General features: G+C 39.2%; 1 protein-coding gene across 1 annotated transcript; it reads right to left on the reverse strand.

Annotated features, from left to right (window-relative positions):
- Positions 1-364: 364 nt before the first annotated feature.
- LOC140144395 (uncharacterized) lies at positions 365-16,951 on the reverse strand. Its single transcript, XM_072166207.1, has 7 exons — positions 16,743-16,951; positions 13,524-13,719; positions 10,614-10,709; positions 10,047-10,246; positions 8,407-8,499; positions 1,426-1,545; positions 365-524 (listed from the first exon to the last, which is right to left on the reverse strand). Exons 1-7 carry the CDS (start codon positions 16,949-16,951, stop codon positions 383-385), a joined length of 1,056 nt encoding a protein of 351 aa, XP_072022308.1. The 3' UTR covers positions 365-382.

Genomic DNA, 16,951 nt, shown 5'->3' on the forward strand with positions numbered 1-16,951 from the left:
ACACCCAAATGTATTAGGAATACACCCAAATGTATCAGGAATACACCCAAATGTATTAGGAATACACCCAAATGTATTAGAAATACACCCAAATGTATTAGAAATACACCCAAATGTATTAGAAATACACCCAAATGTATTAGAAATACACCCAAATGTATTAGAAATACACTCAAATGTATTAGAAATACACCCAAATGTATTAGAAATACACCCATAATATGTATTAGAAATACACCCAAATGTATTAGAAATACACCCAAATGTATTAGAAATACACCCAAATGTATTAGAAATACACCCAAATGTATTAGAAATACACCCAAATGTAACAATAACCCGGCTATTTGGTATTATAATGACTATAGAGGGTATGTGCATATTACCATGGATGTTCTATATCTTTCCTAAAGAATGCCCTGTTTTCAACCTTGTTATAGGGGTTATAAGGGAATGTCAATGTGACTGTACGGGATAGTGGTCCTTTATGTGCATAGTTCATGGTTCCATTCAGCGGTATAGGTCTGTAATGAAATCAAAAGAGGGATAAACATCATAAATTAAATGTATGCAATGCTTTTTTTAAAAACGCGCATGCGCAGACAAAGAAATGAGAAAGAAAGAGAATAGAATAAAGAGACAAAAAGAACAAAAGAATCGCACACCCTACTCCCCATTCCAAACAAATACAGCACTAATTTTTGAGGATTAAAAAATATCAAGTTCTGTAAATTGAAACATAGCTCAATCTTAATCATTAATTTAGTCCTAACTGGAGATAAAAGAAAAGGTTCACTATTTTACAAATTTCTAGAACAAAGAGCCAAAAACATGCATTTTTGCATGTTTTCTGACAATTTAGTCACGAAATCAAAGACTTGGAACAAGTCTAAGCATTTAAAATATTGATTATATGCCGAAATTTTGCTCTAATTCTCACTTTTTTGTGTTACTAATTAAATGATTGGTTGTAAGAATGAAACATGTCTTTTCAAAAATTAGAATGCATAAACTAAAATTAGTCTTATTACAAGTCTTTGGGCTTGATGGTCACAGCATACGAAAACGCCCTAAAAATGCATGTTTTTGGCCCTTATTTCAAAAAATTGGCCAAATATTAAAATTGTACTTTTATTGCCAGTTAGGGCTAACTAAAGGATTAGGATTTGGCAAAACAGGATAACATTAATTCCAAAAAATTAGTGTTGTATTTTTCTGGAATAGGGAGTGGATATTCCACCATTGACTATAGCTTGCATGGTGGTTATCATACAAAGATTGAGTCGGACTTATTCTAAAAATATTCAGAAGTATCTCAATAACCACTCAACTATTACTGGCCTTATTTATACTCATTTTAAAGCATTTGTCATGCTGATTCCAAATATGGTCATGAAAATGTATTTGCATTTTTAAGAACCTTACCTATAACTAGCTTGCATGGTAGACATCATACAAAGATTGGGCGATTTATTCTTCACAGCGATGGGTATAGCCAGTGGAGATAGTGGTACGAAACCATCATAGCCAGGACATTGACGAACACTGCCAAAGAGAAATATCAAGAGCTATGTCAAGAACAACCGAACCATTACTGGGCTTCTGTATACTCATTTTATTTTTTACGCTGATTCCAAAATGGTTGTTGGTAATGAAAATACGCAATATATACTGAAATTTGACATTTCTAAAGAAATTTTATTAAAAAACTTGTTGCGCTCGATCTGACCATATGTCAAGTAACCTGAAACTTTGAAATATAGATTTTATATCATATTGAGAATGGCGCCACATTAATTTTAGGTCTAGGCCAACTGAGAAAATTAGCGATATATAAATTAAAAACGACCCATTTTTGCATGCTCACGACCGACTGCTAAACACGTTTTAGCCTTGTGTGCCCATTCGCACATAGGCCTCAACATAAATGTTCGTGTTTTCTTTTCAAATTTATACATAATCATAATTATACCTATGTTCTAGAAAAATACGATTCCGAGCACTAAATTTGCTAATATATAATATTGTACTCAATTTGTTACACTTTTTGTGCAAAGTTGGCACTATAGGCGTGATGTCGGTGTACTATAGGCGTGATATACTTGACCAGGAAGCAGCTTTGCAGGTTGATTTTAGTGAAAAGAATCCTCTACTGCTGATAGCACACTGCTTCTCCAATAATAACTATAATACAACTGATAGACGTGCTTCATCAACTATCTACTGCTGATAGCACACTGCTTCGTCACATACCGCAGTTAGGCCTACTGTCCGTTTTCCTATACACAATATACACAGAGCTCTTAGGCGCGTGACCTCTACAAGTAGTGTATGTTAGAAGTATAGGCAATTGACTAGTTAACGCCACTGTGTGAAAAATAACCAGCCAATATTTAACGTATTCTCTGAAATTCTAGAAAATATATAGTTTTGTAACACTAACATGTCCTAAATTTGTAGCTAATTTAGGTGTTTGGAAATATTTGCACTTTTGTGTTTTAGGAAGGATATGTAAACGACATATAACACCAAAAAATATGAAGAAATTATTTCCAAAACGTGTTAAGTCTGCAAACCATTATGCTTCTCATTTTCAAGAACGTTGGTTAACAATAAGCACACTATTGTCTCATTTCGTAAACAAAAGCGCACACAATATTGTTACCTTTCGTTCGCTTTATAATCGTTCACCCAACTGAAACAATAATACCAGCTCATTGCTCATTGCACAGGTAAAACAGAAACATGTGTCGTGTAGATTTAACCAGAGAAGATCTGATTTAATCAGTTGAGCTGTTTTCAATGAGTGTTATCTTGGTTTAATAGCTTTTAATGGGGTTTAAGTCCTGCAAAGGTCGTAGTGAATTCTACTGTAGGCATGACTGCATCATGAACTATCTACTGCTGATAGCATACTGTTTCGTCAACTATTAACTGTTGATAGCATACTGTTTCGTCAGCTCTCTACTGCTGATAGCACACTGTTTCGTCAACTATCTACTGCTGATAGCACACTGTTTCGTCAACTATCTACTGCTGATAGCATACTGTTTCGTCAACTATTTACTGCTGATAGCACACTGTTTTGTCAACTATCTGCTGCTGATAGCATACTGTTTCGTCAACTATCTACTGCTGATAGCACACTGTTTCGTCAGCTATCTACTGCTGATAGCATACTGTTTCGTCAGCTATCTACTGCTGATAGCATACTGTTTCGTCAGCTATCTACTGCTGATAGCACACTGTTTCGTCAACTATCTACTGCTGATATATCACACTGTTTCGTCAGCTATCTACTGCTGATAGCACACTGTTTCGTCAAATATCTACTGCTGATAGCACACTGTTTCGTCAACTATCTACTGCTGATAGCATACTGTTTCGTCAGTTTTCTGCTGCTGATAGCACACTGTTTCGTCAACTATCTACTGCTGATAGCATACTGTTTCGTCAGCTATCTACTGCTGATAGCATACTGTTTCGTCAGCTATCTACTGCTGATAGCATACTGTTTCGTCAACTATATACTGCTGATAGCACACTGTTTCGTCAGCTATCTACTGCTGATAGCACACTGTTTCGTCAACTATCTACTGCTGATAGCATACTGTCTCGTCAACTATCTATACTGCTGATAGCACACTGTTTCGTCAGCTATCTACTGCTGATAGCACAATGTTTCGTCAACTATCTACTGCTGATAGCATACTGTTTCGTCAACTATCTACTGCTGATAGCACACTGTTTCGTCAGCTATCTACTGGTGATAGCATACTGTTTCGTCAGCTATACTGCTGATAGCATACTGTTTCGTCAGCTATCTACTGCTGATAGCACACTGTTTCGTCAACTATCTACTGCTGATATATCACACTGTTTCGTCAACTATCTACTGCTGATAGCATACTGTCTCGTCAGCTATCTACTGCTGATAGCACACTGTTTCGTCAACTATCTACTGCTGATAGCATATTGTTTCGTCAGCTATCTACTGCTGATAGCACACTGTTTCGTCAGCTATCTACTGCTGATAGCACACTGTTTCGTCAACTATCTACTGCTGATAGCATACTGTTTCGTCAACTATTAACTGTTGATAGCATACTGTTTCGTCAGCTCTCTAATGCTGATAGCACACTGTTTCGTCAACTATCTACTGCTGATAGCACACTGTTTCGTCAACTATCTACTGCTGATAGCATACTGTTTCGTCAACTATTTACTGCTGATAGCACACTGTTTCGTCAACTATCTACTGCTGATATATCACACTGTTTCGTCAGCTATCTACTGCTGATAGCACACTGTTTCGTCAAATATCTACTGCTGATAGCACACTGTTTCGTCAACTATCTACTGCTGATAGCATACTGTTTCGTCAGTTTTCTGCTGCTGATAGCACACTGTTTCGTCAACTATCTACTGCTGATAGCATACTGTTTCGTCAGCTATCTACTGCTGATAGCATACTGTTTCGTCAGCTATCTACTGCTGATAGCATACTGTTTCGTCAACTATATACTGCTGATAGCACACTGTTTCGTCAGCTATCTACTGCTGATAGCACACTGTTTCGTCAACTATCTACTGCTGATAGCATACTGTCTCGTCAACTATCTATACTGCTGATAGCACACTGTTTCGTCAGCTATCTACTGCTGATAGCACAATGTTTCGTCAACTATCTACTGCTGATAGCATACTGTTTCGTCAACTATCTACTGCTGATAGCACACTGTTTCGTCAGCTATCTACTGGTGATAGCATACTGTTTCGTCAGCTATACTGCTGATAGCATACTGTTTCGTCAGCTATCTACTGCTGATAGCACACTGTTTCGTCAACTATCTACTGCTGATATATCACACTGTTTCGTCAACTATCTACTGCTGATAGCATACTGTCTCGTCAGCTATCTACTGCTGATAGCACACTGTTTCGTCAACTATCTACTGCTGATAGCATATTGTTTCGTCAGCTATCTACTGCTGATAGCACACTGTTTCGTCAGCTATCTACTGCTGATAACACACTGTTTCGTCAACTATCTACTGCTGATAGCATACTGTTTCGTCAACTATTAACTGTTGATAGCATACTGTTTCGTCAGCTTTCTACTGCTGATAGCACACTGTTTCGTCAACTATCTACTGCTGATAGCACACTGTTTCGTCAACTATCTACTGCTGATAGCATACTGTTTCGTCAACTATTTACTGCTGATAGCACACTGTTTTGTCAACTATCTGCTGCTGATAGCATACTGTTTCGTCAACTATCTACTGCTGATAGCACACTGTTTCGTCAGCTATCTACTGCTGATAGCATACTGTTTCGTCAGCTATCTACTGCTGATAGCATACTGTTTCGTCAGCTATCTACTGCTGATAGCACACTGTTTCGTCAACTATCTACTGCTGATATATCACACTGTTTCGTCAGCTATCTACTGCTGATAGCACACTGTTTCGTCAAATATCTACTGCTGATAGCACACTGTTTCGTCAACTATCTACTGCTGATAGCATACTGTTTCGTCAGTTATCTACTGCTGATAGCACACTGTTTCGTCAACTATCTACTGCTGATAGCATACTGTTTCGTCAGCTATCTACTGCTGATAGCATACTGTTTCGTCAGCTATCTACTGCTGATAGCATACTGTTTCGTCAACTATATACTGCTGATAGCACACTGTTTCGTCAGCTATCTACTGCTGATAGCACACTGTTTCGTCAACTATCTACTGCTGATAGCATACTGTCTCGTCAACTATCTATACTGCTGATAGCACACTGTTTCGTCAGCTATCTACTGCTGATAGCACAATGTTTCGTCAACTATCTACTGCTGATAGCATACTGTTTCGTCAACTATCTACTGCTGATAGCACACTGTTTCGTCAGCTATCTACTGGTGATAGCATACTGTTTCGTCAGCTATACTGCTGATAGCATACTGTTTCGTCAGCTATCTACTGCTGATAGCACACTGTTTCGTCAACTATCTACTGCTGATATATCACACTGTTTCGTCAACTATCTACTGCTGATAGCATACTGTCTCGTCAGCTATCTACTGCTGATAGAACACTGTTTCGTCAACTATCTACTGCTGATAGCATATTGTTTCGTCAGTTTTCTGCTGCTGATAACACACTGTTTCGTCAACTATCTACTGCTGATAGCACACTGTTTCGTCAGCTATCTACTGATGAGAGCACACTGTCTCGTCAACTATCTACTGCTGATAGCATACTGTTTCGTCAGTTTTCTGCTGCTGATAGCATACTGTTTCGTCAACTATCTACTGCTGATAGCACACTGTTTCGTCAGCTATCTACTGCTGATAGCACACTGTTTCGTCAACTATCTACTGCTGATAGCATACTGTTTCGTCAGCTATCTACTGCTGATAGCACACTGTTTCGTCAACTATCTATTGCTGATAGCATACTGTTTCGTCAGCTATCTACTGCTGATAGCACACTGTTTCGTCAACTATCTACAGCTGATAGCACACTGTTTCGTCAACTATCTACAGCTGATAGCACACTGTCTCGTCACCTATCTACAGCTGATTGCACTGTTTCGTCAACTTCTTCATCAACAATATATTGCTGATAGCCAGTGGACTTCGGGTATATATATAAATGCGCATTTATAAATGCGCACGTGACATCTACAAGTCGCCATACCGTGTTCAACGATGTAAGGTACCCGGATGTACACAAATTCCACACGCAAAAGTATAGGCAAAAATGACAGATTACAAGGAAAATTGTTTTTGCAAAATAGTGGCATTGATTGCAAAGGGCAAAATAATTTGACCTGAAACATCAACTCTTTATTTGGATTTTCCATTACGGTAAAAAAAAATTAATGACGGAAAAGCTAGATATAGCTGATTTAAAAACTTATATTTTAGTATTTTCGTGCTAAATGGGCGTGGCAATTGGCCATATTGATGACGAAATGTGATTGTTACTGGCATTAAGGTCAGAACTGAGTAGCTGCCAATGATGTTATTTTTTTGCACTTGATGATAGGGAACTTAGGGGGCTGTCATTTTCTTTGGAAGGATGAGTCATGGATTTATTTATTTGGGAGTCAAGATAAGTATCTAACCCCCCCGTATAGTGCCGCCACTGAACATAACCCTGACCCTAATTTAAACTCTAATTTTAACGTAAATTGACGAAACTATAACTTTAGCCCTTTTCGGAATAATGCCCCTCTCGAACTAGATGTCCCCGCCCGTCCTCCTCAACCCTAACTTACTCATTCGCTCGCGTTTTAAAAACGTTTTCATGACCTTTATATAACCCGACATTTAAATGTTATTAAAACGTTTTGAAAAATACATTTTAAGAACATTTCTGTGTTTGCTGGGTTCAAACATTTTAACATAATAAATTATTATTTAAATGTTGACAAAATATTGGGAAAAAATGTTTGCAAAAATAGTTTACAATAAGATTTTGAACATATTTCAAAAATATTGTTGTAGTGTGTTTTCATACAAAACGTTTTAAAACGTTTTCATGATCTTTCTATAACCCGACATTTTAATGTTATTAAAACGTTTTTACCTACACCAAAAGCCATAATATAACTTATTTAAAACGTTTTCGTGTTTGCTGGGCTACTTGATTGCAGTTACTCTCTGCAGTTGCATCAGCAGATAAGCGAGGTCTGCTTGTTCTCTGTTGACAATGGACAGTCTTCAGTGAACGGTTCTTTTCAGAGCTACCGAACCTTTGACATTACCTGCCCTACATGACAAAATAAATGGATATTTTAACGGCTCTTTTGAACGGCTCTTTTCATAGCCACCAAAAACTTTTATAATAGCATAGGCGTGATCTGCTTGTTCATTGTTCACGAGGGGCATTCTTCCGACCGGCTCTTTTCAGAGCCACCAGTAGGCAAGGGGCGGCTACTACATGTCTCATACTAAGGTATTTTGCCCTTGGCAGTTCTAAACTTGTCCGACGGTGAACCCGCTAAAAACTTACTAATTGACTGAAAAATATACTCAACTGTTTGAGGAATAGGCTATTACTCCGACTTACTATGTTGATGACAACACGTTTTCTCTGTATAATTTTGTGATTATTTTATTGTCTATATAGAGGAATACACCCTAATTACTGAGGAATACACCCAAATGTTTAAGGAATACTGCTTCGATTGGTGACAACGCCTTTTCCTGCATGCATATTTCATTGTCTATGGCGAAAAACACCCAAATGACTGAGTAAAATATACCCAAATGATTGAGGAATACAACCAAATGACTGAGGAATACACCCAAATGACTGAGGAATACACCCAAATGACTGAGGAATACCAAATGACTGAGGAATACACCCAAATGTTAAGGAATTCTGCTTCGACTTACTATGTTAATGACAAAGCCTTTTCTCTGCATAATTTTGTGATGATTTCGTTGTCTGCAGGTGTCAGTAGATCGCCGATGGCAGGATTCTGATGTCTATAAAAAAATGCACACAATGAATAATGATTGAGAAAAAAAGTGGTTCGAAAATGATTTAAAATAAAGAAAACAGAAATCCCGCGTAGCGCATAGCATTTTCCTAGCAAAAACAACAACAATATGCATAACACACAGCTTGCAAACACTTGTTAGGGGGGCCCGATGCAAAAAAATTCATCGCGAACATTTTTCGCCCCCCCTTTACAGACCTGAAAACATTTCAGCCCCCCTTTGACATGAAAATTATGGATCAACCCCATAGAAAAGCATATAAACTCAATTTTACCAGGAAAATTTGTGGTCATTTTTTCAGGCCCCCCCATTAGCATGGTCAAAACTTTTCAGCCCCCCCTTTATTTGCATCAGCCCCCCCCCTAACAAGTGTTTGTGAACGCTCCCTTACTGACAAAATGCTTCTGAGGCAAACCATCTTTATTCAGCCTAAGGCTGGTTTACATTGTTTGGGATGCATTGTTACATAGAAAACAATACAAAATAGGTCAAAATCAGCAGGATTCAATAGACTTCGCCATTTTTTAGGAGCATCAGTTCATGATTTATTAAATACAAGCATCTGCATGATTAACTTGAAAGCAGAGAATACAGTTCTTATCAATGTCATTTGAGAAGATTCTTTTATGCTTATTATAGTTGACCAGCAAGAAACAAAAACACAATTGCTTGATTTGACTTTGACATTTGTTGACCTGATGACCGATGAGTTATGGCAAAATATTCTTTGTTTAAAACGTTTTGCAAGGGGACACAATTTAAGACCATTTCGATCAAACTTGGCGCATTTTTACTTTGTGACCCTTGTGGACTCCAACATTTAACATTTTGACCGTACAATTAGAGAGAGCTGTGCATCGGAGATATATCAACCTGTTACTATCTTTTTTCTAATTCATTACCATGAGAGGAATACATTAGTATGGTTTTTAATTAGACCCCTGCCTATTTGGCCATTTTAGTTGTACAGGGTGTCCCAATAAAAACAGAACCTTCATTGCGCCCCCTTTTTCTCCTGTTTCTGAAAAGTTGATCAAATGTATTTTGATATGTAAAGAAACCTTTAAAAGTGGTTAGAATAAACCAAAACAATTATTTCAGTCGGCTCACAACTAGTATAATCTTATTGGACTAGTTGTATGAATTTACAAATAGGCCTAATAGGCCTAAGTTATTAAAATGTTAACCAAAGCGGATAAACGAGTGGGAAATTTATAAGAGATCAAACACTGTGGTCCAAGTAGACTGTCCCACAGTCTCGGTCCGGCCTTACATAATACGGTAGCCTACCAAAATATGCCATAGTCCTTCACCCCCCCCCCCCCGATTCTAAATACACAGCCTAAAACCAATTCCTCTCTCTACACAAATTAGCTCAAATTGATGCCACTACACTGATCACACCTCCTATATTGAACGCTAAAATTCAGTGATTTTTTGGGTTGATTTTTAATGCTATGTAATCTACATTACCAGTCGTTCTCCATGGACCCGAGGGAGGATCTATGGTCCAAGTGAGTAATTCAACGTACCTGAATGTATCGGATTCTTTTGTTAATACTTTTTCTCTCGTTCCAACTTTGCCAACATTTTCCCCGACGTGGGATCGATCCTGCAACTTGTCCCATATCGGGGCTATTTGTTGCCATAGAGACGGACGGGATTCGTACCGTTTTGGTCGACGCATGGGGATATCAGCGTTTTCTTCGAGTGTGGTCGTTGGTGGCGTCACCTAAAATTTATATTATAAGAATTTATATTACAAAAAATTATATGATAATAAAAAAAAAAAAAAAAATGGGAAAGGAATGTTATTACAAAACCGTAATTACAGAATAGCGAATGAGTGCTAGTGAAACAAAGTAGAGTAAAAAAAAAAAAAAAGAGAGAGAGAGAAAGGGCGAAAGAAGTGAAAGAGCGCAAGAAAGAAAGAAGTGAAAGAAAGGAAATAAAAAAGAATGGTTGAAAATATCAAAAGAAAGAAAGAATGAAGGAAAGAATGACTGACTTGAAAAGAAACTTTTAAATATTGGCCTCAGAATTCGGAAGAGTCGAAGTAGACATTCATGCTGTACTACCATCATGTCACGTGCCCTTACTTTTGTTGTTGGTAAGCACGCCTCTTTTGTTGCTTTTCCAGTCGTAGTACTCCAACAAAGAGAATGGCACAAGTCTTCTATTGTCTCACGAGGTACCTAAACAAACAAACAAACGAATATTTAAAAATGTCAGAACTTAGGCCTACATTTTCATGACCATCAAAAATGTATTAAAATGAGTACAAACAAGTTCTTAATTATTGAAATCAACAACTACAGGATTACTCCCCAAAAATTTGTGGGGTGTATTTTTTTTAAATACATTTGTGTGTATTCCCAATACATTTGTGTGTATGCCTAATAATTATATTTGGGTGTATTCCTAATACATTTGTGTGTATTCCTAATACATTTGTGTGTATTCCTAATAATTATATTTGGGTGTATTCCTAATACATTTGGGTGTATTCCTAATACATTTCGGTGTAGGCAAGTTCCTATTATTTGGGTGTAGGCTAGACTGCTGCCCTCAGTCGTCAACCGTCTGGACGCAGCATAACACAGCAGGCCTACGAAGTGTAGACGGCTGATTGGAATTAGTCTATAGGTGTAGGCCGCATATTCCTATACATTTGGGTGTATTCCTAATACATTTGGGCATGTTGGGTGTATTCCTAATACATTTGGGTGTTTTCTATCTGGTCTTTACAGAGCATTTCCCAAGCCTAAAATAGTTCTTTCTGTCCTCCCAGTTTAGTTATTGGTAGAAATGTTCAAGGTTCTACATACAGGACAGCTTATACAAACCATTTGAGGTTCAACTTGCAACCTTTCTTCTAAGAATCTTATCTTGTAAAAGGCAATTTTTGTGCCTGTAGGTGATTAACTTCCCATCATCGTTAGACCCTTTTACTCCACAAATAAGTTTGATGAAAAATATCCCCCACCCCCTACCGATCATATTTAACATCCAGTATACTAAAGTACAGAAACCAACAACTAAGGATTAGGCCTACTCCCCGTTCGTTTGTTTGATTTGTTCCGGTTTTGACAACCCCGGATTAACTTAAGAAATACTTTATTGAATAAAAATTCCTTTAAAAGGAATAGGGTGGGCAAATGACAAATTGTCAAGAGAAATGAAAGAATGAGTAAGTCAAGTTCACAATTAAAAACAGGGAAAATATGACACAACATCGATTTCCAATAGGGGAATAACACAAAACGTATAAACAAAGTTGAAGAGTTTTTAACTTTATACGTTTGTTATTCTTAAATTGGAGGTTGTGTCATATTTTCCCTGATTTTAATCTGATCTATTGCTTATCTTTGAAAAGTAAATAGCCTATGTACACACTGAACACAATGCACGTACAAGCTGTATTTAAGTATATAGGCCTACATGCTGAAGCTGTCAGTATAAAATGATATGACCTTCACGATGCTATTAATTTAGCCCAAAGATTTGGAAAACTAGCAAAACTGGTGAACTGGTACTGTTCAAATAAAAACATCTGCAAATCTTGCTGCAATTTCCAAATAGTATTTCTATTACTTAAATAATTATTTTTGTTATTTCTTTTAATACAAACACATTAGTGCCTATGACGACTTTATCGTATTACTTACATATCAAAATCAAGTAATAATTACAAAACTCGCCGTAAACTATCACCTCTGTGGGTGTTTGGGATATAACCGGCACGAATATTTTCTCAACACTGCGGCATGTGAAAAAGTAGGTCAATAGTCAGAGAATACAGGGTGGGTGCGGCACGCCGCACCCACCCAAAAAGGCATTGCGGTCCATTTCAACACCAGGACGGATTGGGAACAGTCAGAGGTTAACGCCCTACTCTTTTCGAAACTGGCTGCGAGATACCCGTGGTACTGTATTACAGGAATGGCTCTCTGTACACGGGACCGACGGCTTAACGTCCCCGCCGAAGGACGGAGTACTTTTGTGATTCATTTACCCAATTCTAAATGTACTATGGGGAGAGCGGAAGTCTGAATTTAATCTACAGAGGTTGCCAACTAATTTCAGACATTCTTTCCCCAAGTCAATATCCCAGCATTAGCTTTGAAAAGTCTTGCCGCCCCCCCACCCCGTGGGATGCTGGCCGCCCTGATTTTTTGCTTGCACCCCCCTTTTTCCCCTCTTTGCCCAGCAAATCTCCACCGCCGGGAATTGAACCCGGGAACTAACGGCAAGTACCAGAATAAGGCCACGCACACCGACATCGCCTGGCTAATAATTATTTGATGCAGCAGATATATTAAAATAAATAAATACACGGGATCTATGCACGATTTTGATATCAGACGAAAATCTTCGGATACCGGGTTGGAAAATGATGAATATCTCCCGTAAATGATTTTTCTCAAGAAACCAGATGTGGTCTCATAAACTTGAAAATACGTGTTGAACAGATATGATAGTCGTTAGTTTGCGCTTTGAAGAAAGGCCATGCGTCTTGAACTCAAAATCTGACCAAAATTCTAATTTTATATTGCGTTGGTCCTGTATATAGCTGCACTCACTACAGGGGAGGCAGTATGACCTTTTTGACTGCAATGTCGTATACAAGCTTACTCACACAGCGAGAAATCAATTACCCCGCTATTGTCAGTAGCCTTAGTCAGGTCACTTGGCTACTGCCTCTCATATTAAAGGTCGGAAGAAAATTGCCATGCGTGGCTGTGGATTGAACCTACCATGGCGATTTCTACCATGAAGATATAGGAGCGATGACACTGTGCCACGCTCGCTCAAAAACCCTCTCCACAAGGTGTCGACCAGAGAAGGCATCTTACACTTCCCACAATGCATTTCTTCCATTTCAATTTTCTCTTTCTGTACTGATTTGCTATCAACAAAAATACCTAGATGAAATGCAGAGCACATCCAGATCTTGCAAAAAAATCAATTGATTCAAACAGGCTGGTGCATAGTGCATAGGCCCCTACCTGTTTTGTGGTGTATCCTTGCTCGTCTGGACGAAACGGACCATCTTTTCTGTCGTCCCATACTGTCCTGCCATGTCCTGTCTTTGTCTGTCTCACATCTCGCGTTGTTCTGTCCGCCCTCTTTTGAGGTGACTCAACTTGGACGACCACTTTATTTGGTGGTGGCGCCCTGACTATAGGCTTCTCCGTGAATGGTCTAGAAAAATAATGATTGAAAATTTAATATAAACAAGATGAGATTTAAAAAATAAATAAACAAACAAACCCGGACCCTATTACACAAGTATTCACCCGGGCTTCCATAAAACTCTAAACAAATATTTTGGTCGCATTTTACTTTCCCAAATAGCCTTTTAATTATGTTTTTTTTTTTTAATTTGAGGTGCTGACAGCCAAAACGAATTGTGAAAATAGCCAGTGCCCCCCTATCACCCCCACCCACCCACACATCGACAAAAATGAAGAGAGAAGCGCCCCTCTGAAAAAAAAAAAAAAATCGGGAATGGATATTATCAGTAGTGGAAATAACTAAAATAATGTTTTGAACTTTTACTGTGTAAAATTCTTGTCACTTCTTGTATCTGAATTTATACCAAAGTAAGAGAAATATTACCCTTCCCATCTAATTTTACTGCTAATTATGCTATAATATCGGCATTTAAGATGTCTGAGTATGAGTGCTTAAGGGGGCTTCAAGTTAAGAATTATCCGTGTTCTATAAGCTGCATTATCCTATCAGCGATTGCTATACCTTGTTTAGGATTTTCAAAAGAAGTACCTGCATAGTGCATGTGCAACCATGATTGTTTCAAAATGGCCCGCCAAAGTTATGCAAGTAACTCCGAGGTCATGCATTGATTTGGCATGAATGAGGAGGAATACTACGGGAATCAGCGGCTTTTGTTAGTTAGAAGTCACACATGAGTAACATGGACAACCTCTATCACTAGGAACTAATAAATGATGCTCATGAGTTCTGCTCATCCTTCCTCAACTCAGACCCTGAACGGAACTCTGTTGAAGACAACTGGATCCAGTTTAGAGACTGTGTAATGAAGATGGCTAAGGATCACATTCCCATGAAGACCATCAGAGCTAGTAGTGATCTTCCGTGGATGACAAGGGAATTGAAGCACATAATACGGCAGAAAAACCGGTGGCACAAGAAAAGCAAAGAATCTAACAGCAGCCGCGTGTGGGAGAAGTACATCCATCTCCAGAAGTTAGTCAAAACTAAAATGAGGAGCTGTTACAACCAATACATTAGCAATATCCTTGGACCAAAAATGGAAGAGAATCCGAAGATTTTCTGGCGTCACGTCAAACGAGGCATAAAGAGAGATAACAGCAGTGGAATCTCAACTCTTCGCCACAACGGACAGTTGACTTCAGATGCAACAGGGAAATGTGAAATTTTGAACTCATATTTCAAATCGGTATTTACAACAGAGGATACCACCTGCATACCCGAGAAAGGTCCTAGCCCTTTTCCTCCTATGCCAAACTTCAAGATCACGGTACCAGGAGTGGAGAAGTTGCTCTCCGAGCTCAATCCTTCAAAAGCCGCTGGGCCAGATGGAATTCCGAGTCGTATTTTGAAGACGCTTGCTCCTCAACTTGCACCAGTGTTGACATTCATATACAACCAATCTCTTCAATCAGGAGTTTTACCGCAAGATTGGAAATCAGCCAACATTACACCAATCTTCAAGAAGGGAGATAGAGCGGACGCTAAAAACTACAGACCTGTGTCGTTGACGAGTATTTCCTGTAAAACCATGGAACATGCCATCCACAGCCAAATCATGAATCATCTTGACCACCATCGTATCTTATCTGACCAGCAACATGGATTTCGGAAACGGCGTTCATGTGATACACAGCTGCTAATCACACATCATGATCTCAGCAGTGCCTTGGACCAGAGAAAGAGCGTGGATGTCATCATACTCGACTTCACAAAGGCATTTGACACCGTGCCTCATCTCCGCCTCCTCTCCAAACTCAAGTACTACGGCATAAACAATCAGCTGCTGTCCTGGATATCATCCTTTCTTCAAGACCGATCCCAGAGAGTAGTGCTAGAAGGTAGAACTTCATCTGCAGTTTCCGTCGACTCTGGAGTTCCACAGGAACGGTCCTTGACCGCTCCTTTTCTTCTCTACATCAACGACTTACCAGAGGTGTTAACATCAACAGCACGTCTATTTGCAGATGATGCCCTTGTATACCGAACCATTTCTTCACCAACCGATGCTGAAGCTCTCCAAGCTGACCTAGACCATCTTACCAAGTGGCAACACGACTGGCAGATGCAATTTAATCCAAGCAAGTGTTATGTGATGCATGTATCCAACGCTAGAAGTCAAGTACACCATGACTACAAGCTGAGCCCGGGAAGCTGAGCAACCAGACACTCTCCGTCGTGAAGTCACATCCATACTTGGGAATCCATCTTCAGGATGATCTATGGATGGAATACTCAGATTGGCTCTGCAACATCCAAAGCAAGCAGAATGCTCGGTGTGGTTCGTCGAAACCTTGGAAATTGTCCAGAGAAGTTGAAGGAGACAGCCTACCTCAGCCTTGTTAGACCCCACGTTGAGTACGGCTCCGTGATCTGGGATCCTCACCAGAAGAACAACAAGGCGAAAGTGGAGAAGATCCAGAGAAGTGCTGCTCGCTTTGTCAAGTCAAACTATGAACGCACCAAGGGGACGGTAACAACTCTCTTGAAAGACCTTGGGTGGCAGTCGCTGGAGGACCGCAGAAGATCTGCACGTCTGACCCTGTTGTATAAGATCATCAACGATGAGGTGGACATCCCCAGTGACCGTTACCTAACGCCAGTTACCCGACCTTCTCACCGCTGCAACTCCAGAAGTTTTATCCAACATCAGACCAGACTCCAAAGTCACAAGTATTCTTTCTTCCCACGAACAATACCCCAGTGGAATAACCTCAAAGAAAACATAATCCAAGCTCCAAGTAACCAAGCATTCAAAGCACACCTACAGGCTCAGTAACCACGCTTAATCCCCGCACAAGCTTTAGCTTGGCTGTCATACCCAGACGTTCTGGGTCCTGCCAATATCAGAGTTGAAGTTGAAGTTGAAGTATCACGACTTAATAATACTAAATCATTTCAGGTGATATTAGGTCAATCTTCAGTGATGATTTAAGCATAATTTTTGCGCGCTTTAGAAAAAAACTACTTACGTTATATTTGGCAGGTTATTATGGTCAAACTTTTCCCAGTGACGATTAGGCCCCATTGGCTCGATGGGGAAATTCCTAGGCTGTAGCTTCAGGGCATCTTTTAGCTGTATAGCAGGCACCTGGTGGAATTTAATAGGCGGTAAACATGACCCAGCTTTGTAGTGAAGCCTGTTGGTTGTTACTGTGTCGGTGTTGAAGCCAATATCCAT

Source organism: Amphiura filiformis, unplaced genomic scaffold (assembly GCF_039555335.1).
Source record: "Amphiura filiformis unplaced genomic scaffold, Afil_fr2py scaffold_52, whole genome shotgun sequence".
NCBI classification, from domain to species: domain Eukaryota; kingdom Metazoa; phylum Echinodermata; class Ophiuroidea; order Amphilepidida; family Amphiuridae; genus Amphiura; species Amphiura filiformis.

What these genes read in the sequence shown, in the direction of transcription:
- LOC140144395 (XM_072166207.1), bottom strand. Translation starts at nt 16,951, where the DNA reads ATGGATATTGGCTTCAACACCGACACAGTAACAACCAACAGGCTTCAC. An exon ending in AATAACCTGCCAAATATAAC is followed by an intron (nt 13,720 to 16,742) that starts GTAAGTAGTTTT and finishes TTATTTTTCTAG; the next exon opens with ACCATTCACGGAGAAGCCTA. An exon ending in AAAGAATCCGATACATTCAG is followed by an intron (nt 8,500 to 10,046) that starts GTACGTTGAATT and finishes ATTTTTTTATAG; the next exon opens with ACATCAGAATCCTGCCATCG.